The sequence below is a fragment of the Pongo pygmaeus genome, chromosome 4 (genome assembly GCF_028885625.2).
Source record: "Pongo pygmaeus isolate AG05252 chromosome 4, NHGRI_mPonPyg2-v2.0_pri, whole genome shotgun sequence".
NCBI classification, from domain to species: Eukaryota; Metazoa; Chordata; class Mammalia; order Primates; family Hominidae; genus Pongo; species Pongo pygmaeus.
Window position 1 is genome coordinate 100697177 of NC_072377.2, and position 24026 is coordinate 100721202.

General features: G+C 41.3%; 1 protein-coding gene across 5 annotated transcripts in view; it reads right to left on the reverse strand.

Annotated features, from left to right (window-relative positions):
* Positions 1-23818, reverse strand: part of ERAP1 (endoplasmic reticulum aminopeptidase 1) — a 47460-nt gene extending 23642 nt beyond the window's left edge. For 3 of the 5 annotated variants that reach the window (XM_054487775.2, XM_054487773.2, XM_054487774.2), the window contains exons 1-13: positions 23681-23807; positions 19209-19749; positions 16680-16818; positions 13192-13326; positions 11053-11173; positions 9821-9975; positions 9358-9471; positions 8019-8150; positions 6470-6601; positions 6254-6325; positions 4480-4634; positions 2459-2538; positions 1776-1959 (exon numbers count right to left, since the gene is read on the reverse strand). In XM_054487775.2, the coding sequence (XP_054343750.1) occupies positions 1776-1959; positions 2459-2538; positions 4480-4634; positions 6254-6325; positions 6470-6601; positions 8019-8150; positions 9358-9471; positions 9821-9975; positions 11053-11173; positions 13192-13326; positions 16680-16818; positions 19209-19732 (1943 nt within the window). In that variant the 5' untranslated portion in view covers positions 19733-19749; positions 23681-23807. Of the gene's footprint in view, positions 1-1775; positions 1960-2458; positions 2539-4479; positions 4635-6253; positions 6326-6469; positions 6602-8018; positions 8151-9357; positions 9472-9820; positions 9976-11052; positions 11174-13191; positions 13327-16679; positions 16819-19208; positions 19750-23680 lie in introns of all 5 variants that reach the window. The other 2 variants (XM_063665030.1, XM_063665029.1) reach the window with 2 other exon arrangements.
* Positions 23819-24026: the final 208 nt, after the last annotated feature.

A 24026-nucleotide genomic window follows, 5' to 3' on the forward strand; every position in this document is an offset into this window, starting at 1 on the left:
ACTATATAAGTCTCTTTTCTATCACATATAACATAACATCTGGCATGTTTACACTAGGGAGGAAGTTTCTCAAACAGTAACATCTAGGGCTAACGTGTGGATAAGCCAGAATGGAAGCACGTCAGCATCTATCCCTGTGAAACACTGGATTGTGTGCTGAACTTCTAGAGTAAGCAAGGGATTTCCATCAAAGACCCTTTAGGAAGCCTGGTCAAACAGACTATCATCTGGTCAAAACTATGAGTTCCTGGAGGAAACACATTTTCTTCTCCATTTCAAAGACACTGCATATCCTTAGAAACCTTCATTACAGAGGGTTAGTGTTAAAAACCTCAGTGGTAGGGTATATATTATATAAGTTAAAAAAATAAAGAAAAAAGAAGAAGCCCTCTAAGGCTCAAGCAGAAATATTCTACAGAGGGGAATATTTTAGGCAGAAACAGCTAGGTAAGCAACCCTTAACTTTCTCCCCCATTGCTTTTTCTCACTTCAGGAGGCCCAGTAGGGTGGTGAGAAGAACCAGAAGGCACTCAAAATTTAGGCCAGAAGGATATGGGTATGAGGAGAAAGAGATAATCCTTCCCACCTGCATGCTTCCTCTTAGGACTTTAGATCTGCCTACATGTTGAAGAAGTTTGAGTTTTAGGCTTTGGGAGCATTTCCTTAAAAACCATTGTCATGGGGGAGGAAAAAAAAGGGTAGTGTTAATTCTGTCCTCACACACTCAGAGATCATTTGGTTGGGCTACATTTTATGAGCTATATTCCATAAAGATGCTGCAAAGTTCAGGTATCTGGTTTAGGAAAGAAAAAAAAAAATCCCTTCTTTAATCCAAGAAATGTAATGCAAACAACTTGGGCCTGTGTCACTTAGTCTTCTAAGAAGACTTCAAGGCTGTTAAAGACCCAGTGGTGGGAGAAACCTGATCCGGTATAGCAGGGCCAGAAGAAGCTGCGGGACCACGCCGCAGGGACAAGGCAAGGAGTTTCGCCAGGATGTTGATCTCCTGGTTATCTACACTTCTGCCTCAGTATGATCTGAATTATTATTATTATATTTTATTTATTTATTTATTTATTTATTATTATTATACTTTAGGTTTTAGGGTACATGTGTGCAATCTGCAGGTTAGTTACATATGTATACATGTGCCATGCTGGTGCGCTGCACCCACTAACTCGTCATCTAGCATTAGGTATATCTCCCAATGCTATCCCTCCCCCCTCCCCCCACCCCACAACAGTCCCCAGAGTGTGATGTTCCCCTTCCTGTGTCCATGTGTTCTCATTGTTCAATTCCCACCTATGAGTGAGACTATGCGGTGTTTGGTTTTTTGTTCTTGCGATAGTTTACTGAGAATGATGATTTCCAATTTCATCCATGTCCCTACAAAGGACATGAACTCATCATTTTTTATGGCTGCATAGTATTCCATGGTGTATATGTGCCACATTTTCTTAATCCAGTCTATCATTGTTGGACATTTGGGTTGGTTCCAAGTCTTTGCTATTGTGAATAATGCCACAATAAACATACGTGTGAATTATTAATGAGAAAGATTAAGATACAGATTCCTTCCTTCAAGTGCCTTAGTAGTCACAGACAGGAGGTTAATTATAAGGCTAAAAGCAATCTTGGGTTGTTAGAAGAACTTAGAGGAAAACACCTTTCAACTTCTTGTTATCAATCAATCATTTTTGTCTTTAGAAATCAAGAATTTGAACAATAACAGCTGCTTTCAGAAATAAACCACGACTTTGTGCAGCGTGTATTACCTGACGAGCTGAAATGCATTGTTAATGAGACTCGCCCGATCATTACTGCTGACTGCTGTGTGTGTTCCTTTTAAAAGGCCGGTCAAAGAGTCCCATCCATCATCCTCGTAATGCACAATGTAATAGCCATTCATGTCCACATTAAATTTGATCCATTCCACCTCTTCTGGGAGGATGAGCACATCTAGAGTAAATAAAATAAATCAAAGCTCCATATGCTCCCTTGCCTGATGAAAGCTTTTCTGATCCAAGATTGGGCAAGGAAATTAGAGAAGAGTTTAATACTGAACAATTTGAAATCATCACTTATTTCTTTCAGAAACCAGAAAACAGCAACTCAATAGACAAAAGCTAACACTAGCTTTAGACATCAATTTTGTGAAATTTATAGATCTATGAAAAGAATGCAACTACATCTCTGGCCATACATATGATATAACCCAGTAATGTTAACAAAGTAATAGTGAATGTTCACTGGTAGTCCCTCCTTTTTAGCATTATATAATTCAGCTATAATCTCTTATCTGGCAAGACATTGGCCATTCTTCTTTGAAACCAGAAAGCATTTTCAATCTGATCCCTTTTGCTTTAACCAAGATAAATAGCAAAAGAAACAGCATTTTAATCCTACACATTTTCACATTCCTCCTTGAATTAAACTAGTAGTTTCCAAAATAAATTACCTGTTTTTGTTTTTAGCAAAAATCGATGGACCATGTCTGATTTGCTGGTGATGAATGTCAATGGAACATGCCACAGGTACCTAAAAGAAAGGAGAGATGGATTATTCATTTGTTGATTCAATTCAACAAGCAGTTATTAAATCACCTATCATGTGCCAGGCACTGGTTAGTTTAGAACAAGATAGTACCAAAACTGCTACAGCCAAGCTCTCAAAACATCCCCAGTCTGTTTTCCAGCTTTGTAGGGAGTGTCGGCTCAGGCACTATTTTCTTTTCTTGGACTCCTTGAGTAGGGCTAAGAATTTGGACTCATGTGAACCCTGAAAGCCTTTTTACAGTGATTGGCTGATTGCATCTCAGAAGCCTAACTTCAGGACTCATGTGCCTCCTGAATAGTATACTAGGAAGGACACAACATCACCTCCTTGGGATTCCTGTCAATGATATGTAAGCTGAATCTGATCATAGAGAAACAGCAGAAAATCCAAACTGAAAGGCATTCTATAAAATAACTGGTCAGTACTCTTCAAAAAATGCCAATATCAAGAAGCCCAAAAAAGACCGAAGAGTTGTTTCAGAAAAAAATGGAGACCAAAATGATGCAACAACTAAATAAGTGATCCTGTATTAAATCCTAAGTCAGAATTTATTTTCTATTTTGCTATAAAGATATTTTTAGGACAATTGGAAAAAGTTGAATGGGATTTATAGATAATAGTATTATATAAAGTTTATTTCCCAATTTTGATAATTGTACTGTGGCTATGGTTATACAACTGAATGTTCTTGTTTTTTTTTGTTTGTTTGTTTTGAGATGGAGTTTCGCTCCTGTTGTCCAGGCTGGAGTGCAGTGGTGTGATCTCGGCTCACTGCAACTTCTGCCTCCTCGGTACAAGTGATTCTCCTGCCTCACCCTCCTGAGTAGCTGGGACTACAGGCACCCGCCACCACGCCCAGCTAATTTTTGTATTTTTAGTAGAGATGGCGTTTCACCATGTTGGCCAGGCTGGTCTCGAACTCCTGACCTCAGGTGATCCTCCTGCCTTGGCTTCCCAAAGTCCTGGTATTAAAGGCATGAGCCACCGTGACCAGCCATAAATGTTGTTTTTTAGAAAATACTATGCTGAAACATTTATGTATGAAGGGGAATCATGTCACCAACTTACTGTCAAACAGTTCAGAAAAACATATGCCAAGTATATACATATAGAGATATGTATATAGGTATCTATGTAGATAGACGGATATCGATTAATCAAGATTTAAAACCTCCTTAATCCTTTTGGAAAGATGGGGGAGGGAGGTGTATATATATATATATATACACACATGCATATATATCCACACAAACATATACAAATATATATATATAGAGAGAGAGAGAGCAAGAGAGAGAGAGGGAGGTGAAGAAAGTAAAGGAGTAAAGAGTTAACATGTATCTAGGTAAAGGATATATAGGAATTTGTTGTGTTATTCTTGTAACTTCTCTATAAGTCTGAAATTGTTTCAAGATAAAAGAATTTTTTAATGGTATCCATCCAGGGTCAATCAAGTTGCAGCATCTTGTTTCTAATAATATTCTTCTATAGCATTAAGCTGACAAACAGGTTCCAAATCTAACTCAGAAGAAGACAACTGAGTCTCTCATCATTCTCGGAAATCACCTAAATTCTTTTGTCCTACAACCAAATGCTAGGCACTATTGTAATCTAGTAGCAGTTGCTTAGGTTGGAGCTGATTTCAAGCCAGTAACCAGAAATTACCATCATATCAAATTACAAAATACGAGAATGTTAAAGTAATTATATCGTCAACTTTACTGAGAATAACCAAGGTTTAAAGCCTCCTTAATCCTTTTGGGAAGATGGGGGCAGGGAGTATAAGTCAACTTCATAGGATACACAGATGCAGTTGAAATATTTTAGCAATAGCGGTAAGGGCATTATTTCAAAAGCAAGGTTCCATCCTACAAGGCAGATGTTACCTAAACAACAAAACGAATTTTACTCTAGGAGCATTACCCAGTGTCCGGGGCGCCATCAGAGCCCTTCATGTAGTGCTCTTGCTTCATGTGTACGTTCCTCCCCCTCACTGTGATGGTTATCAGGGGAAAACCTTTCTGCAGTGTCCAAGTGTTCATCATGGTTTTCACATCCAGCCCTTCCTGATGCCAATGCTGGTGTGTACACAAAAAGGCAGACACATCACCCATTTAACCCAACTCTAAGAAAAGACAGAACACCAGCTTATGCTCAAACAGCCGCTACCAGTTGCCAACCTCCCCTCTTTGGAGTGCTTTCTGATCCCTTTCTTAGTGTGATGTCCCCAGCCATCACACCTCCATTAGAGCACCAACTGTTTGCTTGTCATTTTCCTCCACTACACATATGTGTCTGGAGGACAGGTAGCATACCTAGTTCTGCCGGGCACACTTTGGGGCTGGCAATAACACTGGGCACAAAGCAGGCATGTGAATGAATGAAGGAAGAGAAGGGAGAGAAAGTGCCAGGTTTTCAATACCTACCTAACTATGCTGGTTTCAGACAAGCAAGGTGGAAACAATGTTCAGTCAAGAGCCTGTGTTTCTAAAGTGAGAACACAGAGATGACCCACACTCAACAAATAGTGGGAACTCAAAAGGAGCTGTTTTTTGATACTAAAAAAGCTTTTAAGAAACAATTTAAGAAGTAGTAAAGGCTGGGCGCGGTGGCTCATGCCTGTAATCCTAGCACTTTGGGAGTCTGAGGTGGGTGGATCACCTGAGGTCAGGAGTTCAAGACCAGCCTGGCGAACATGGTGAAACCTCATCTCTACTAAGAATACAAAAATTAACTGGGTGTAGTGGCGTGTGCCTGTAATCCCAGCTACCTGGGAGGCTGAGGCAAGAGAATCGCTGGAACCGGGGAGGCAGAGGCTACAGTGAGCCGAGATCGCGCCACTGCACTCTAGTCTGGGCGACAGAGAGAGACTCTGTCTCAAAAAAAAAAAAAAAAAAAAAAAAGTGGTAAAAAGATAAAACGTGCCACAGGACAAATCTAGAAACTACTGAATAAAGCAATCTCTAGGAACAAAAAAGCCAAGAAAGTAAACATATAAAAAGAAAAAAGAAAGATAAAATTCTGTTGAATCTCCAGACTCACCCTCAGCTTCCTCTGAAAACATCCCACAAGTCCAGATGAACAGAGACTCAGGCTGTTTTGTGACTTGATGTTATGAATACTTTATAGCTTAGCAGTTAAAAACATGAGTTAGATCTAAATTCAAATCTCTGCTCTGCAATTTACCAATCAGATGTCTTTGTATTTCATGTTCTCAACTTTAAAAATAGGGATAGTAATAGTACCCGGCTCACAGGTTTATTATGAAGAGTAAAGGAGATAATACATATAAGTGCTTAACATGTGCCTGACACATGACAAGTGTTCAAGAATGCTCAGTGCCATTGTCTTTGTACAAATGCAGAGCTCTGGAAATGACTGACATATCCTTTCGACTGCTACAATGCAGCCGTAATCTGCTATAAACATGTCATAAATCCACTGCTTTAAAAGGGAAGCTAAAGAAATTAGTATCAGTGAGAAGCATTACCAAGGAAAGCTCTGCAACCCTCCAGTATAGATACACTTTAAGAAAAATTGAAAAAGATTATGAGTATGGTATAGTTTAAATGCAGTCTTATCTGGAATGAAGGTGATATAATCAAGGACCTCAGAAAGTTTGGCACAGAGCTATCTTTCAAAGAATATGCAGTATAAGAATGTGCTTGGGGGAACATGTACAGATACAGAAACTTACTGAGGATGAAGATGAATGTTGACTTCTAGAGCAAAAGCCATCCATCCCTTTTACACCATCTGTAGGGCAAATCTAAAAACCAAAAATAAACACATCACTCTTATTTCTATAGAAAACAATGATTCTCCTCAGAGGGATTAACATGATGCAGGGAAAACAAAACAACATGATAAGCCTGTCAATTCCAAATGCAGAGATATTCAAAAACATACTCACACTTGCCATACTATCCCACAGGTCCTCGTTTTTTGTATTTTTATAGCTATGCTTCTGGAGATACTGTACAATACCACTTTTAAATGCATCAGCACCAAGATACTCCCTTAGCATATTCAGAATACAAGCTCCCTGAAAACATAATAGAAATAATTGTTATCTATAGTTTCATTGCAGTCTCATCTGAAATCACACATTCTTTTTCAATAAAAAACATTTCTTTGAAAATGCAACTGCAGTAACATTGTTAATGTCTGGCAATTTGTGAAACAGAGTAAGCAGGTTAAACCTGGACCTGTTTAGGCAGGAGATTTGTCTAATGTGATTGTTTATGATCTGAGCCCACTGAGGCCCTTATTTTCTATCAGTAGCCAGACCTCCCAATGGGGCTAATTAGCATCATCTGCCAACTCCCTTTGTTCACATGTGAGTGGGGATAATGGTGCAGATTAAACATTGGACCTTGAGTTACTATCTGGCTCTGCCACTGCCATTCCAGGGTAGGACTAAGTAGAGGCCAGTACAACAAGGGGTGGAGCACTAGAGATGGAGGCAGAGGTAGATGCCAGGGAAGGAAAAGTGGATATGTCCAGGGAGCCCAGGCAGCCTTGAGCATGCAGGGCTGATGGAGCTGGAGTCACAATGAGAAAGGGAACGAGAGTCTTCCGAGACACCCTGTATTCCCGGGTAAAAGGCTCTTTTCCCTTCCACTCCCATCACCACGGATGGTGAGTCACAAACTCAAATGCCTCCAGTGGCATATGACAGGGCATATAAACAAGGGAAATAGTCCAAGGATAAGAAGAATGCTCTTTTACATTCTTTTTCCCCTGGACTTTCAATGGAAACATGCGAGCAAGAAAGACTTTTCTGTTTGCTACCAGTAAAACAACAGCCAAGCACAATGGCAAATAGCAACACATTCTCAGCCTCGGTAAGAAGACAATAGAACACTTGGGAATGGTAGGGGAAGTAGAAAAGCAGAGCCTTGATCTTACAAAGAGGGAACAACAACTTAGCTCCAGCTTATGCTGCAAAGGAAATACAGTGGCCAAATCCTCCTTTTTCTTCCCCAAGAGAAGCTAGAAATCTGGATTTTACATAAAATCTCCCAATCATTAAACTGTTGGCAACAATTCCCAACTCTGTTACTAAACACACTGTGCAAGACAATCATTTGCATCGCAACAATATTAACCATTGCTGTAGGCCTTGAAAAGTAAGCTACACGAGGACAGGAATTTTTGCCTAGTACAAAGTTGATGCTCAATCAATATGTATTTGTTGAATGACGAATAAAAGTAGAGTTTCTGTAAGCCATGAATTTTCAACCCAAGAAAGAGTATATGAAGAGTTTCCCATAAAATAATCTTTAGGGTTATGAGCCAAACTGCAAGTTACGCCTAAAAGAGTTAACTCTAGCCAGCACGTGTCAAGAAAGAAGGCATTCAATCCGGGTTTAACCCCACAACCTTGTCTATAACTTCTCCACCCCAGTATGTATAACTTTAGTATCTAAACTGCATCCTTATACTCAATCTACTTTTACCTTATCATAAGAAACATCATCAAACATCTCCCGGATCTGAGCAGGATTCTCCACAGGTGTAGACACAGGGTGTGAGGAATTTAAAGCATCTACCTCCATTGCGTCAAAACATTTGCCAAAGAAATAATCTCCCTATTGAGACAGAAAAAAGAAAACATCACCTATGATTTACATTTAGATAAAAAATGTCAAAGGCGGGACATTTTATCTGAGGCAAGAAGTCCATACTTCACATTTTGGGGGCAACCCATTCCATATTTCCTAATATTTATGAAACAAAATAGAATTAATATATTCTAAAAACCACCCAAGAAACAATGATTTTAGGTAAACATTATAGATTTTGTTCATCTTAAATACTTTAGAATAAAGAAAATGTCTTATTAATCTAAAAACGAAACGATTATGCCTATAGCCAAACATCAACAAAACAAGAAACTAAACTGTATAGTAATTTCAACATTTCCAATCATTGTCTGTACTGTTTTAGAGCAAAGATATTTACCTTTAAAAACATGTAACAAAAATAAATGGAGAAACTTAACCAGCTTTATTACAGCACATTAGCTCAATAGGATAATATGTATCCATAATCATTTTCATTACTAAAGATTATGTAGAAACACAAGAAAATATTTACGATCCATTATAATGCAATATTGATATGTACTTTCTAATTACATACACAGGCAGATGAAAATAGGCAGTAATAAATATTCACAAATGTATATTTTAAATAATGTACACAGACAGATGAAAATAATAAATATTTATAAATGAAAAGAATCACTGGAGTAGGATAAAAAATTTTTTATATAAAATAAGTTTAATTTTGCTATATGTGATTTTCTTAAGTTAAACATTGTGATTTAAAAAAATAAACCACATAGCAGTTCCAAAGCAATAAATTTATGACCCAGAAACCTAGGTTGTTACACAATCAAATGTGCAGTTACCTTAAGTATAACTCATTTGATTTGGCAAGTAGGGTCCTATTGAGATATCAGTAATCTGTACCTAATAATTCTGCAATGAGCAACCTGAAGGTTGGGAAAACGAAATGGAACATTTAGGCTGCCATTATTTCTATTTCTCTGATATTAAGAAAATTGGACAATTTACAATCGTAGATACACAACTGAGTTTGTAAAGAAGTCTTTGTGACACATCTTGAAAGCTCACCAGCATTTTTGCAACACGATTCATATCTAAACTGTGAAGGAAGTTATCAATGAAATCTTTTTATAAGTTCTATAATCAAAGATTAGTAAATATTTTCCAGCAATATTAAAGAACACAACAAATTAACCTAAATTGTAAAGGATAAATAACTACTTACAACTTTCAGTTCAGGATGGGTCACACTGACAGACACAAACTCCATAAATTTGGCAAATCCCTCATTTAGCCAAAGATCATTCCACCATTCCATAGTGACCAGGTTCCCAAACCACTAAAAGCACAACATGACTCAGTTTATTCACACATTTCCGTGGAGACTGGATACCTATTATCTAGACTGGCAGCCATAAACAAAGACATTCAGAAACAAGTATATTTTAGATGTCTAATATAAGTTTATGAATGTTAACATATATCTACAGGACCAATATTTAATCAAGGTAAAAATAAAAAAACTTTCAACATGCATTATAAGACACAAAAACTAATGCTTTGGAGAAACAGTTTTTCCTATGAAAAAAGACAAAGTAAAAATTATAATATATAAATAGCCTTATATGTCCCATAAAAGCAATATAAATGTAGTTTATACTTTTTAAAAAGTGTGAGTGAGCTTATACCTGGTGGGCCAGTTCATGGGCCACAATCATTGTGATGCCAAGCTTACTTGATGCAGGAGACTTTTCTGCATCAAACAATAGAGTAGATTCTCTATATGTTGTCAGTCCCCAGTTTTCCATAGCACCAGACTGAAAGTCAGGAATAGCAGCAAGATCTTGGGAAGGAAGTAATAAAATACATTACCAGTCTTTAAGCTACACATTCCCCCAAACACACTAATCTTCAGAATGGATAGGTGTTTGAACCAGCTGCCCGTGCATAATCATGGAGCTCTAGACTGGAAGAACCTTTCACAATGGAGAAAAAGAGGCTTAGTGACTCAGCGTCACTTTGCTATAAATATGGCAAAGTCAGACTTGCATCCCAGGCCTTTTTTTTTTTTTTTTTTTGGAAACAAGGTCTCACTCTGTCACCCACACTGGAGTGCATTTGCAGTGGCATAATTACACCTCACTGCAGCCTCAACCTCCCAAGCTCAGGTGATCCTCCCACTCAGCCTCCCAAGTAGCTGGGACTATAGGAGTGCACCTCCACACTCAGCTAATATTTTTGTATTTTTTGTGGAAACAGGGTTTTGCCATGTTGCCCAGGCTGGTCTCAAACTCCTGGGCTCAAGTAATCCACCTGCCTAGGCCTCCCAAAGTGCTGAGATTACAAGACATGAGCCACCGTGCCCGGTCTCTTCAGGCCTCTTGACTCCATTTCTAACCTTCTGATGAGGAGTTTGGAAACTGAAAAACTCAACAATTACAATAATCCACCCTATTTTGGATGCCCAAGACCCACATATACCTAAAAAATCAAACATACAATAGTTTTAAGGGCTCGTGTAAGAAAGAAAATGCAAATTGTCTTAAACTATATAAATTTATTCATTCAAAACAGTTTGTTGAGCATCCTCTGTGTTCTGGCCAAGCAGATGCCAGTAAGAAAAAATGTAGCCTCTTCCCTGTGCTGTCTGCCCACTAATAAAATCAGAAGGCAAAAGAGTCCCCATGCCATGTGCCTCAGGAACTCTATGAAGATCTGCCTTCTTCACTATCACTAGAAGTTACTGTACACATCAAGGGTGAGGATATGCTCAGAAAGATCAACTGCAGGTTTATCACTTGCTGGGGTTTTTATGGCTTGAGGGGCTGCTGAGGTAAGCACAGGGATGCGCCAATTATAATGACAAATCTATGACTGGGTTCATCAAACGTCATGTGTAATATCTGTGCAAAATCTCTACCTTGTTTGGGTAGGGGATACGGTATGCTGAAATAGTCCTCATAAAATTCTAGAAGAGTCACCGCAGCATCCAGTGCATAATCTGCTTGATTTATCTTGTCTGGCACAGCATATACAGACACCTAAAGAGAAAGGCACAAGAAAGGAATTCAAATATCTTAAGTGGCTTCTCTCCACGTTGTGTAGAAGACTGACATTAATGTCTTCATATCGTGGGATATGGTTGCCAATATTACAGAAAATAATTGGGAATTCCATTTCTTGCATTAATACTGACTGTTCCTGGTTAATCCCCCTTCTGAAAACAACATCAAATGCTGGATAACATATATAAAGTCTTCTTAAATGTGTTTATAAGATGGCAAATGAGAAAGAAAGATTTAGAGGCAAAAGTGAAATGACAGCTGGACCCTCTGATGTCAGGAGAGCACTTCAGCCAGCTTTAGCCCTGACGGCACTAGCCCAACACAACTGGACTTGAGCTTTGGTTCTTATGGCACTGAAGGACTCAGGAGTTAAGAGACCAAGTCCAGGGCCTTCCCAAAGTAGAAAGTCTAACAGGACACACAACCCCTATATAAAGCTAGTACCCAAAGGCCAGGCCTTTAATGTAAAGGTAAACTAGAAATAACTACCCTTTCTCAAGGAAACTACAAGTAAAGTGATCCCTGGACCAGTAAGTACTCCCAGACACTCTGCAAGAACAAATACAATTTCTCTCTGGAATAATCCACTTTAGACTCAGGCAACATAAGCTCACAAACATAATTCATAATACAAACAAGGAAACAAGATACTATAAGCAAGAGCCAGCAGAAACAACAAACCATAAAATCAGATACACAAAGAATTCAGATAAAACAATTACCAGACACAGATATATAACATGTATGCTTCATGTATTTAAAGAAATGAAAGAATTAAAAATATTAGTATAGATTAGGCATTATTAAAATAATCATTTCTAAGATATTCAGATAAGTGGCAAAACAACGGGCAGGTGTTTTTGCTGATAGTTACACTGCTGAATTAAGAATGTTCCCTTCATCTGAGTCTCAAGCGTCACCTTCAAATCCCCAGGTAAGTAAAGACACCTCCACAAGAATAAGAAATCTCAGCACTAGAGGAACCCAAAGCAATTCAGCAGGGAATCCCCATCTATTCAGGCCTCAGTGAAAACCAGCACAAATACATAGGTATCTTCAAACAAAGCATCCCTTCCTCCCCTCAGAAAAACCTGTTTGCATTCCGAGCCATGGCACACAGTTGTATAGGTTGCCCACTATGCAGTGGTACCCAGATGAGGAACAAGTGTGCCTTGAAACAAGATTTTTCTCTCCAGCATTCCAGTGTTCCCTGGCCCAAAGCCTCTGGCTATTCCAAGCAGGTTGTTCTATCTTCCTTATCATAGCCAGAAATCCCCTGCCAGATAGTAACATTTACTTCCAAACTGCAGAAAGCCATAACCAGAAGCAACCTTAGAGACCATTGCAGGATCTAGTCCAAGTTACACCTTCCAAAGAAGTAAATGCTAAGTTCCAGAGGGAATAGGGCCAAGGTCAGAGAGTCAGTCAGCAGTGAAGCCAGGATCACGACTCAGGCCAGGCCACACTCTCTCCACGTTGTTGTTATTAGAACCTCACTATACAAATGAGCATCTGTAACAACAGGCTGGCCAACCATCCCGGTTTGCCTGAGATTGAGGGGGTTCCCAGGATGCAGGACTTCTAGGACTTTGTTATTTGGTTTTGTCTTTGTTTGCTTGTTTAGAGACATGGTTTTGCTCTGTTGCCCAGGCTGGAGTGCACAATCATACCTCATTGAAGCCTCAAACTCCTGAGCTCAAGGGATCCTCCCACCTCAGCCTCCCTAGTAGCTAGGACTAGTAGCAGGCACAAGGAACCATGCCTGGCTAATTATTTTATTTTATTTTTTGCAGAGACAGGTTCTCACTACGTTGTCCAGGCTGGTCTCAAACCCGTGGCCTCAAGCGATTCTTCCGCCTCAGCCTCCCAAAGTGTTGGGTTTATGTAGGGTTTACAGGCACGAGCCACTGTGCTCAGCCAGACTTCCAGTTTTAAAACCAGTTCCAGGCAAACCGGAACAAGTTGATCACCATATGTGACAATCATAGGCTCACCTTGACTCCTCTCTTGGTCATCTTGCTGACAGACTCAAAATCTGAAATAATGAAGGCCACCAGATAGGTGCTCATCTTCACAGTGACATCAAAATGGTCTTCTATGAGTCCTTCAGCAACAGTCACAGATTTCACCTAAAATCAGAATAATTCAAGTTATCAAGTAATCCAATTATCCAATACACTGAACATGAGAAATATCCTAATTACCAGATACAATATTAAAAGTATATCAATCCCAGCACTTGGGGAGTCTGAGGTAGGCAGACTGCTTGAGCTCAGGAGTTTTCGACCAGCCTGAGCAACATGGTGAAACCTTATCTCTACAAAAAAAATACAAAAATTAGCCCTGCCGGTGATGCATGCCCGTAGTCGCAGCTACCGGGGAGGCTGAGGTGGGAGGACGGCTTGACCCTGGGAGGTGTAGGTTGCAGTGAGCCAAGATTGAGCCACTGCACTCCTGCCTGGGCGACAGAGCCAGACCCTGTCTAACGACGTTTCTATAATTACTTTAAAAGTTATCTTTCCAATATCTAATTGTAATTTAGATATTAAGGTCAAACTGTTCTACTCAATGTCTTTTTTATTGAGATATAATTCATATACCATAAAACTTAACCATTTTAAAGTTTACAATTCAGTGGCTCTTAATGTAATCATAAAGTTGTGCAACTATCAACACTCAATTTCTTTTAAATAATTCAAATGGTTGCAAATAGACTAATATTTGGCATATGTGGATTGATAACACGGATAAGACAAAGCAAAACTGAGATTGTGAGTTTTGCCAAGATGTGGCTGATCCACTTGTCCTTAAATATAGGTTTGAGAATTATCTGGCAATGCAACGTTGAGCTGTCGAGCATATATGCAACAGGGAAAATGTATAACCCTGTAGTACCTAAAAGAGCTTCTGTTCTTCTGTATAATTGAAAGTAACCTATACCTGGGCATGATTTTGCAAAGCTTCTTCCAAACTTAGATTTGCTTCATTGTTATCACCTTTTTAAGCGCAATCAGAGTAAAGTTGGGGTATGGTTGATGGAGGTACAGTCTTAGAGGTCTGCCCTTAAAGAAGAAAGTCTAATACCTCAGCAATAAAAAGCACTGAGATGAGACCTTGGAAAAAGAACCAGCCAGAATTAGCTGGGTGAAACCATGGTCACGGGCATTTTCCCTGTAATCCTATACTCACCTCTATTGCTCTGCCCTCATCCTTTTTTCTCGTTTTGAGAGATAGGGTCTTGCTATGTTTCTCCGGCTGGTCTTGGACTCTTGACCTCAAGAAATCCTCTTCTTCTGCCTCCCAAAGTGTTAGGATTACAACCATAAGCCACCTCACCTGGCCCTCATCCTATTTAATACCCATCAGCCACCAACTTCTGGTCACCATTTGGTCATTCAAAGCAACTCTGCTAGCCAGCCTAGGATTACTCATAAAGGATCCCAAATCATCTTTTCTTTTTAAATGCATTCTGCTTCTGCCTATCCACAATAAAACTTTCCTTTTTTTTTTTTTTGAGATGGAGTCTCATTCTGTCACCCAGGCTGGAGTGCAATGGCGCGATCTCGGCTCACTGCAACCTCGACCTCCCGAGTTCAAGTGACTCTCCTGCCTCAGCTCCCCCAAGTAGCTAAGATTACAGACATGTGCCACCACGCCCAGCTAATTTTGTATTTTTAGTAGAGACAGGGTTTTACCATGTTGGCCAGGCTGGTCTTGAACTCCTGACCTCAGGTGATCCACCTGCCTCAGCCTCCCAAAGTGCTGGGATTACAGTCATGAGCCATCACACTTGGCCAAAAATTTCCATTCTCGAGTTAATTATTAGGAAAATAACCTGATTAATTCAAATTTAAATGTGATTAATTTCTGCCCCATGCCCAAAAGCTTCAATGTTCCATTGGTATATATTTTGTTTTTGTGGTCTCCAAAAAGATCTTTTGAGACCCCATTGTTCTCCCCTCAGCTCAATATCTGCAGCCTGAAGTCAGGCTACTCGTATTAGATTTCTGTTAGTGAGAGGTGTTTCTGTCCAAAGGGACAACATTGCGTTAGAAGTTTTCCTATCCTCAAAAAAAAAGAAGTTTTCCCGTCTTCAATAAGTGGATCCTGGATATCCACGGATTTAGACTGTAGCATCTTCATGGAGCTTCCAAAGCTCCAGGCCTTCCTTCTGAAAACCTACAAATTTCTCCACTAATCCTGTTTGGTCCTTCAGTCTCTCTCCTGTCTCTTTCCTATCCCTGATCCTTTATTATCCTAGACTTTGATTCACCAATTAAAGAACTCACTTCTGTCCCAGGGCGTAATACCACAATACTAGGGGAGAGGACTATATTTTGAAAAAGCACATCCTGTATCTTAAATTTATATTAGGAAAACAGCATAATTGTTTCTTGTCTTTTCATATTCAAGGGTGGGAGTGGGGACAAAAGTTCTGGCTGATAGGAATTTGCAGAAGAGTGGTTTTTACAGAGGACAGCCCTTTGGCATGGGGTGGGAGATCCGAATCTTGTTTGAGGAAGGCATCCTTATGGTATTTGAAGGCAGGTAGGTATAGAGTTTTAAGGTTGAGAAGTAACATACTAGAGGTCAGTCTGTGGCCCTCGGTATCTCTCCATGCTAAGATACTGCTTCCCCAGTCAGCACAGGGATGAAGCTGTTCACCCCTCAGGACTCTAGGCAAAGTCTATTCTATCCTGAGTCTCATCCCCAGTGAGTTTCTCTGAACAAAGGATGTGCTTCCAGGAGGTGTTGTACACCAGCTGCAGAATGACGGCCCAGCTGATGCTTTTCTAAACTACCAAAATCAAAGGATAATGGCACTTGCTGAACAGTTTTATTCATTTGGCATGGTCATCTTCTAGCCACTTTTAAAAATCAGAGGGAATGCTGTCCACATCTGCACTGAGATTAGAGAATAATGATTTCCCTCGGGAAGCTAAGCTATCTATCATGACTTACCTTCAGCACCATAATATTTGGAAAATATTACTTTTATTCTCTTTTTCTGTCTGCCCAATTTTGTACATTCAGTTACAAATTATGTAGTGAATATTACTATATAGTATATGTAACTTATAGAAAATAACTATATGCTAAAATTATGGCCTTATTGACAAAGCATTACCTTTAAAATCATTTTAAAATATCATACAAGAAAATGAGGGTGAAACTGCTTTGTGAAGGGCACTAATATTTAAACCTGACCTGAATTTCTTATACCACTTCCCTCCTGTCAGCATGTATAACCTGGAATGGCACTGTTAATGAAATCTTGCATGTTTAGGTGCAATTTTTACTTTGATTACATATAACTATGGCTTGAAACAAAAGCATAGGTTATAAATGAAAAGAAAAGTTAGTAACTATCTGCCAGGCAATAAAACAAAACAGGTGACCCAATGTTGACTGTCACTGGGCTAATGCAAGTCACAGAGAATCAGTAGATTTTCCTGTAGAAAATACAGGAGTGCAGACTCACCAATGGCATATTGGAGATGGCTAGGTGGCTTGGCTCTCTTCTAATTTTGATTGAGAAACTTGCTTTGAAGGCAGGTTCATCAAAGCAGGGAAAGGCCATTCTAGCTGCAGTGGGTTCAAATTGTGTTGATGCAAGTATCCTAAAATTAAGGCAAGTGAAATAAAAATTGAGCATGAAGCACCAGGAACTCTAAAACAGGTGTTTGCTTTTTAATTCCTAAAGTTACTATAAGATTGATGGATTTTACTACTAAAAAATATTTTACCTGACAAAAGCTATCATAAACTAAGTTAAAAGACAAGTTACACTGGGCATGGTCATGGTGGCTCATGCCTGTAATCCTAACACATTTTTGGGAGGCTGAGGTGGGAGGATTACTTGAGCCCAGGAGTGTGAGACCAACCTGGGCAACATGGTAAAACCCCATCTCTACCAAAAATACAAAAATTAGCCAGGCATGGTGGTGTATGCCTGTAGTCCCAGCTACTCTGGAGGCAGAGGTGAGAGGATGGTCTGAGCCCAGGAGGCAGAGGTTTCAGTGACCTGAGATTGCACCATTGCACTCCAGCCTGGGCGACAGAACCAGACCTTGTCTCGGAAAAAAAAAAAAAAAAAAAGTTAAAAAGAAAAAGTAAAAAACTGGGAAAATTCATTTAAGAAGTATGTGAGGAAGACTTAAGAGCCTTAACAGGTAGTGAGATCCTAAAAATGTGTAAAAGAATACCCAACGGTGGCTCATACCTGTAATCTTGGCACTCTGAGAGGCCTAGCCAGGTGAATCACAAGGACAGGAGTTCGAGACCACCCTGGCCAATATGGTGAAACCCCATCTCTATTAAAAATACAAAAATTAGCCGGGCGTGGTGGTGCACGTCTGTAATCCCAGCTACTCAGGAGGCTGAGGCAGGAGAATCGCTTGAAGCCGGGAGGCAGAGGTTGCAGTGAGCCGAGTTCACGCCACTGCACTCCAGCTGGGTGACAGAGCAAGACTCCGTCTCGACAAAAAAAAAAAAAAATCCCCAACAACCAAGGGAATCTCAGGCAAAGTCAAAGGTCATAAACAGGCAATTCATAAAAGAAGAACCTACAAATCATTAACAAACATATCAAAAGCTGCTCAACTTCCTTAATCAAAGTTACGTAAATTAAAAAGAGATACCATTTGGGGACCTTTTTTGCTCTAAAAAGACTGCCAATATATACTATTGGTGAGGGGTAAGAAAAAATGACAAGGTTTATCAAAAATTTGTAGGCTCTTTGGCTTACCAGTTTTACTTCTAGGCATTTATTCTGAAGAAATAATTTACAAAGATGCTCATCAAAGTGTTGTTGATACTGAAAAATTGGAAACAATTTCATTTCCATTCCCGAGGGATTAAAGATATTAATGTACAACTATGTATTTTAATAAAATCATTAAAATGATGTCTAGTAATAGTCATTTATATAAAACATCTTCCCAACATATTAAGTTAAAAAATTTCCTCGTAAAAGAGAAAATATAAGAATTCCATTTATATAAAATAACATATATGCATATCCAGAAAGAAGTCTGGCAGAATATTCCAGTGAAACAGAAGTAGTGGTTAGTTCAGGGGGCTATGAGTGAAATAAATTTTACTTTTTTACCTTGATAAAATAATATAGAATTTGAAAAATAAATTAGTATAATCTACTAACAAATAAAATTCCATTTTAAAACTGAGCATAAAATCTCCCCCAAATAAGTCTCCTCCTTAAAAACAGAACCAAAGCAAGGTGAGTAGAGATCTCTAAAAAAGTTTTAACTGAGATAAAATTATTTCCTCTAATAGGTTGCTAGTAGGATTTGCTGAAGTCCTAACCTGTAGTATCTGTGCACGTGACCTTATTTGGACATAGGGTCTTTACAAGTATCATGGAGTGAAGAAGAGACCACCAGGCTGGGCCCTAATCTGGTATGTCTGGTTTCCTTATAAGAAGATGGAGACTGGGACATAGGGAAATAGAATGGCCATGTGACTAACAGAGGGAGAAACTAGAATGATGCAGGTGCTAGGCATGGAGTACCAGGGATCCACGGCCACCACTAGATGCTAGGAAGATGCAAGGAAGGATTCTACCCAGAGTCTGGAGGAGCACGGGCCTGCTGACACCTTGATTTCAGACTTCTAGCCTCCAGACCTGAGAGAGAATACATTTTGTTGTTTATAGCCACCCAGTCTGTGGTACTTTGTTACAACAGCCCTAGGAAACTCACGCATAGGTCAGGAAAATTAAACATGTTTATTATGTCTCAGAAATCGAACTAAATAAATAGATATTTACTCTGATACAGCTGGGGGAAAGAAAATTGGTTAAAATAGAATTTTAAAATAAGATTTAAAAGGCAAGGGAAAAAGCCATTTTTAACACTATAAAGAAGATGCAAAAGCAAAATTGAAGAAAAAGTTCAACAACAAAGGGAATTTTAAAAGACAATCAATCTGAAATAGTGAATTTAGCATGGGCAGCACTTGCAGTTTAAAAGAAAAAGACAAAAAAAAATACCTCAGTTCCCCTTCCTTGGTTCTGTAGGTGCTTTTGTAAAATCCGTGGAAAGTCTCCGAAAGATTGCCAGCATAGTGAATGACAACTGTATACGGGAGCCCGACAAGGAGGGGCTCGGGAGCCAGCAGCGCGATTTGCTCCTGAGGGGGGTGTTCCAGGACCTGCAGGGGTTCTTCCGATAGCCTCTTTCCAGCTCCCTTCCTGAGGGTGGCCCTAGATATCTGCAGGTGGTGACTATGCAGGATGATGGTGCTGGTGGGCTGACTGGCTGTGATTTCTACTTCCGTGGTTCCCCAGAAGGTCAGCGTGGTAAGGTTTGCATGGATCAAGAGATCATAATGAACTGGGATGACGTACTCAGGAAGTCGTATTTTATTCCAAGGAAATGGCGTCCCATCACTACCTTTTGGAGATGCTTCACTGCTCTGACACCATGAAGGAGTGGACACAGTTAAGAGAGCCAACAGTGAGGAAAGTAGAAATGACATGGTTGCAAGGGACCATTTGAGGGACAGAAACACCATCTTCTTGCTCTAACTACCTAGTGGCACAAATGTACAAAAGCAAAAACATATGTCATTAAAATGTTATTGACACAGCATAATTTCAGAATGTATCCACCCAGCATTCACAGAAATAGGCAGAAACTTCCAAAAGTACTAGGTCTTTTCCTGAAAGTAAAAGGACCTTCCCTATGTATGGTTTCATATAAGAAAGATGTTTACGGTTAGCAACAATCATTAACACCTACTAGAAAGCATCATTTGATGTTCAAAGTTTAAATTAACTCTACCTGTCAGGGTTCTTGGTTGAAAGCAACTGAACAATCTCTGGCTGATGTAGGCAGAAAAGAAATCATTAGGGGATCCTGAGTGGCTCACTAAATGGGTCACAGAGTTGCAGGACATTTGGGAAACCAGGCTCATGAAACAAGCAAAACCAGAACCATATCAGAGGAACATCTGATCAAGCTACCACTCCCCACTGACACTGGACCTCGGAGAAAGCCACCGTAGTACCCTGGAAATCAAATGCTGACCCGGCGGCAGCCACCACTAGAATGAGGTCTCCACTTCCCCTGTGAGTATACATAACGGTAACCTTTAATAACATCAGTGTCTTCCTCAAATTGTCATGCCAAAAGTTAATTACATATTTATTTAGCCAGGAAAAGCTTAAAGAGCTTAATTTTCCCAGTAGTTTGTGGCAAACGTATCAATCACCTGGATTGATTTTAAAGACATAAAAGCAATGTGAATTTTAGGCCAGGCATGGTGGCTCATGCCTGTAATCCCAGCACTTTGGGAGGATGAGGTGGGCAGATCACAAGGTCAAGAGATCGAGACCATCCTGGCCAACATGGCGAAATCCCGTCTCTACTAAAAATACAAAAATTAGCTGGGCGTGGTAGCGCGCACCTGTAGTCCTAATTACTTGGGAGGCTGAGGCAGGAGAATCGCTTGAACCCCGGAGGCAGAGTTGCAGTGAGCTGAGATTGTGCCACTGCACTCCAGCCTGGCGACAGAGCAAGACTCTGTCTTAAAAAAAAAAAAAAAAAAAAAAAAGGCAATGTGAATTTTAAGGGAGTTGGCAAACCATGCCCCAAGAATCAAACATAAGTTTTTATTTCTTTTATACAAACACACCTTTCTAATGGGTGTTTGCCAAGAGGGGCCCATACCAGGTGAATGCAAGTGATTGGCCCAAACTCCTCTTGTTCCAGTTGGGAAAAGTAGCAACCTTACAATGTGGATCCCTCAAAGTGTTCACAGTACTTGGAATTTTCCCTCTCTGAGATGTCAAGTTTCCTAACTCTGGCTGCATATTAATGTAACCTGGGAAGCTTTTAAAATTTTCAATGCCTGGGTCCTTATTGACAACAATTAAACTGGAATCTATGGTGATAAGATCGGGGTATGGTTTTATGGATTGTTTAATTTCTGGTTTTTGTTTTTTTTAAAAAAAAAAAACTGTCCAGAGATTTTACTGAGAAGCCAAGGTTGAAAAGCTCATCCTTGCCAAATCCTGGCTTTCCCCCTTCAACTCCATGTGATGGGATACTAATTCAAGGCAATGGCTGAAGTGCCTTCCCTAACCCCTCACTTCCTTGCTCCCTTCCCAAATGCCCAGCTCAAGGGAATTCCCTTCTCCTCACCTCTGGAGCAATCTGGAGGCTAAACAGAAAGGATACCTACACAGTAGAGAGAGTCATGGAAATCTCATAATCCCAGTGCAAAAGGCATCACCCAGGTGAGACAGGAAGTGTGAACAGGGAGAACATATTTTTGCTCTTGAAGTTGGGTAACTAGAGAGTAAATGGAATTTGTGTTTTGCTTTCCATATGGAATTACTGGCAGCAACAGCTTAATGAGCATCACCCTTGCCCCAAGATGGGATCCAGAGGACTCTGTGAAGGTGGCAGGTTCAAGCACGTAAGGACTCTGGAAGTCCCCGAGACCTCTCCAACAGCCCCAGAGGAGATCTAGAAATTCCAACTCGTTATGAGCTGACAGAAAGGCTGATGGGCTGCGGAAGGGGTTGGTACTGGGACCTTGGATCAGAGGCTTTGCAGGGTTGGGTCCATGAGGGGGCCAAAAAGAAACAGTTATGTCTCAACGAGGATGCAGTGCATGAGTGGGGCTTGGTAAAAATTCCATGTAGTAAATAAAGGGCTTCACTAATAAATTCTCTTATTAATCCCAAACAGTAGGCTACATCCAAGATTCTGTGATCATGTTCGTGTGTTTGGCTCTTCCCCTGAAAAATTAGCTCTTGTTTGGCTTTGCTTCCAATAGTAAGTGTTCCAATTTGAAACATGGCATTTCATGGTTCTGGCTGGTCTCCTAGGGTCTGGTTTTACTAACAATTTTCTGAAAGGGATGCAGTTAAAAAAAAAAGAAAGCTCTCAAAAACAGTCTACTCAACATAAGCAGCTCTTCCCAAGAGAAGTACAATTCTCTTTGAAGTTACACTCCACTAACACTTAAAGGAATAGAAGCCAAGGAGGAAAAAGAACTAATATTTACTAAGCTCCTCCAAAGTGCCAGGCACTTTACACATGCTCACTCTCTCTAATAGCCTATTATTCTCATTCAAGGTGGGGTAACTGAAGCAAAGAAACATTCATGTAACTTTGCTAAGTTCACACAACTTGTTGGAATGCAATCCACATCTGTATGAGTATAAACTCCCTGCTTTTTCAGCTTCACTAAGATCCCCCCCTTTTTTTTTTTGAGACGGAGTCTCGCTCTGTCTCCCAGGCTGGAGTGCAGTGGCGCGACCTTAGCTCACTGCAACCTCTGCCTCCCTTCCTTTTATTGGGGCACTATAGTATATGAAATAGATCATCAAGAAATAATTGAGGTTCTTCCAGAATTTCCTGAACAATGAAATTAACAAGCACTGTTGGTAAATAATAAAAATGCTGGATTAATTTGAAAAAAAAAGTACTAGAATGTTTCTATTCAGGCCGCACCTGAAAATGTGCTACTTGTACTAATTTCAAATCCTCAGGGAAGAGAAAACTGTGCCCAATTTTCAAGTTTTTTTGTTTTGTTTTTTGTTTTGTTAATTGTTGACCACGTCCTGAGTTCAGGGCGAATCCTCTGGGTGTTTAATAGGAAACAGATCATTTCTTTCTGAACCTAGCCTACACAATGAAATCCAAAAGCGTGAGGAAGTGTGTGCTCTTCCCCTTCCCCTCATGGAATTAACTTTGTAGGCCCACCTGGCCAGTGAGGCACCCAGATAGGAAACTTTTAAGTTGCGTCGACAGAGGTGCTTTATCTGAATAAAATCCAGCCAGAGCCAGAGCGAAAGGGAGAGAGAGAACTGCCGACCAGAAGAACAGGAGAAGCAGGGAGGGAAGTGTCCTTAAGGACACACACGGTCCGCGCATCCCACCCCACCAGAGTCGTTAACCCAAAGCCTCTGGGTTTCTCTGGCAGCTATGGGCAGGTGCCCTCCTCAGCCTGAGCCAGCCGCCCGCCCCACCCCGCCTTTTGGCCTCGCGCGGGCGTTGGTGGCCTGCAGGACTGGCAGGCATCCAGGCTCTAGGCGGAGCGCGGAGGGAGGCTCCCGCCGGCAGAACAGCGGGGAGACCCGCGGAGCAGGCGCACCCGCCACGCGCCCGGAGGGACAGGGACAGGAACCGGCAGGGGTGGGCCCCCCGCCGACCACCCAGCGGACTCGGGCCTAGCCAGCGACTCCGCCCGCCCTTCCCGCGCCCCGTCTCGCGCCCCGTCTCCCTCCTCCCGCGCCCCGTCTCCCTCCTCCCGCGCCCCGTCTCCCTCCTCCCGCGCCCCGTCTCCCTCCTCCCGCGCCCCGTCTCCCTCCTCTCGCGCCCCGTCTCCCTCCTCCCGCGCCCCAGGCCCTCAGCCCCCCCCCCCACCCCGGCGGGCGCAGGGAAGGGGCGGGTGCCGCGCTCTCCTCCCGGCCCGCAGTCCCGTCCCCGCGGCTCGGGCGCGCTGTACCTGGGGGTCTGGGGCCGCGCTCACCCTTGCGCCGCCGCCACCACCGCCGCCGGCCTAGCTGCCCCAGGACCGAAAGTGAAAGTGGAGCCCGGGAAGCGGCAGGCGGGCGCGGAGCGGCGCTTCGGCCCGAGCCCTAGCGGCAGGCGGGGAAGCCCCTGGCTAAGGCGGGAGCTGGGGAAAGGGTAAACTGGAGTGGGGCCGAGCGAGGGAGGCGCAGCTCCCAGGAAGGGAATTGGTAAATGAGCGCTGCACGCCGGGGAAGCTGCGAGGTTGCGATGTGTGGGATCAGGCGTAGGAAGTGCACGCCTTTCTGAACGCGGATCCTTCTGCGTGTGTGTGTGTGTGT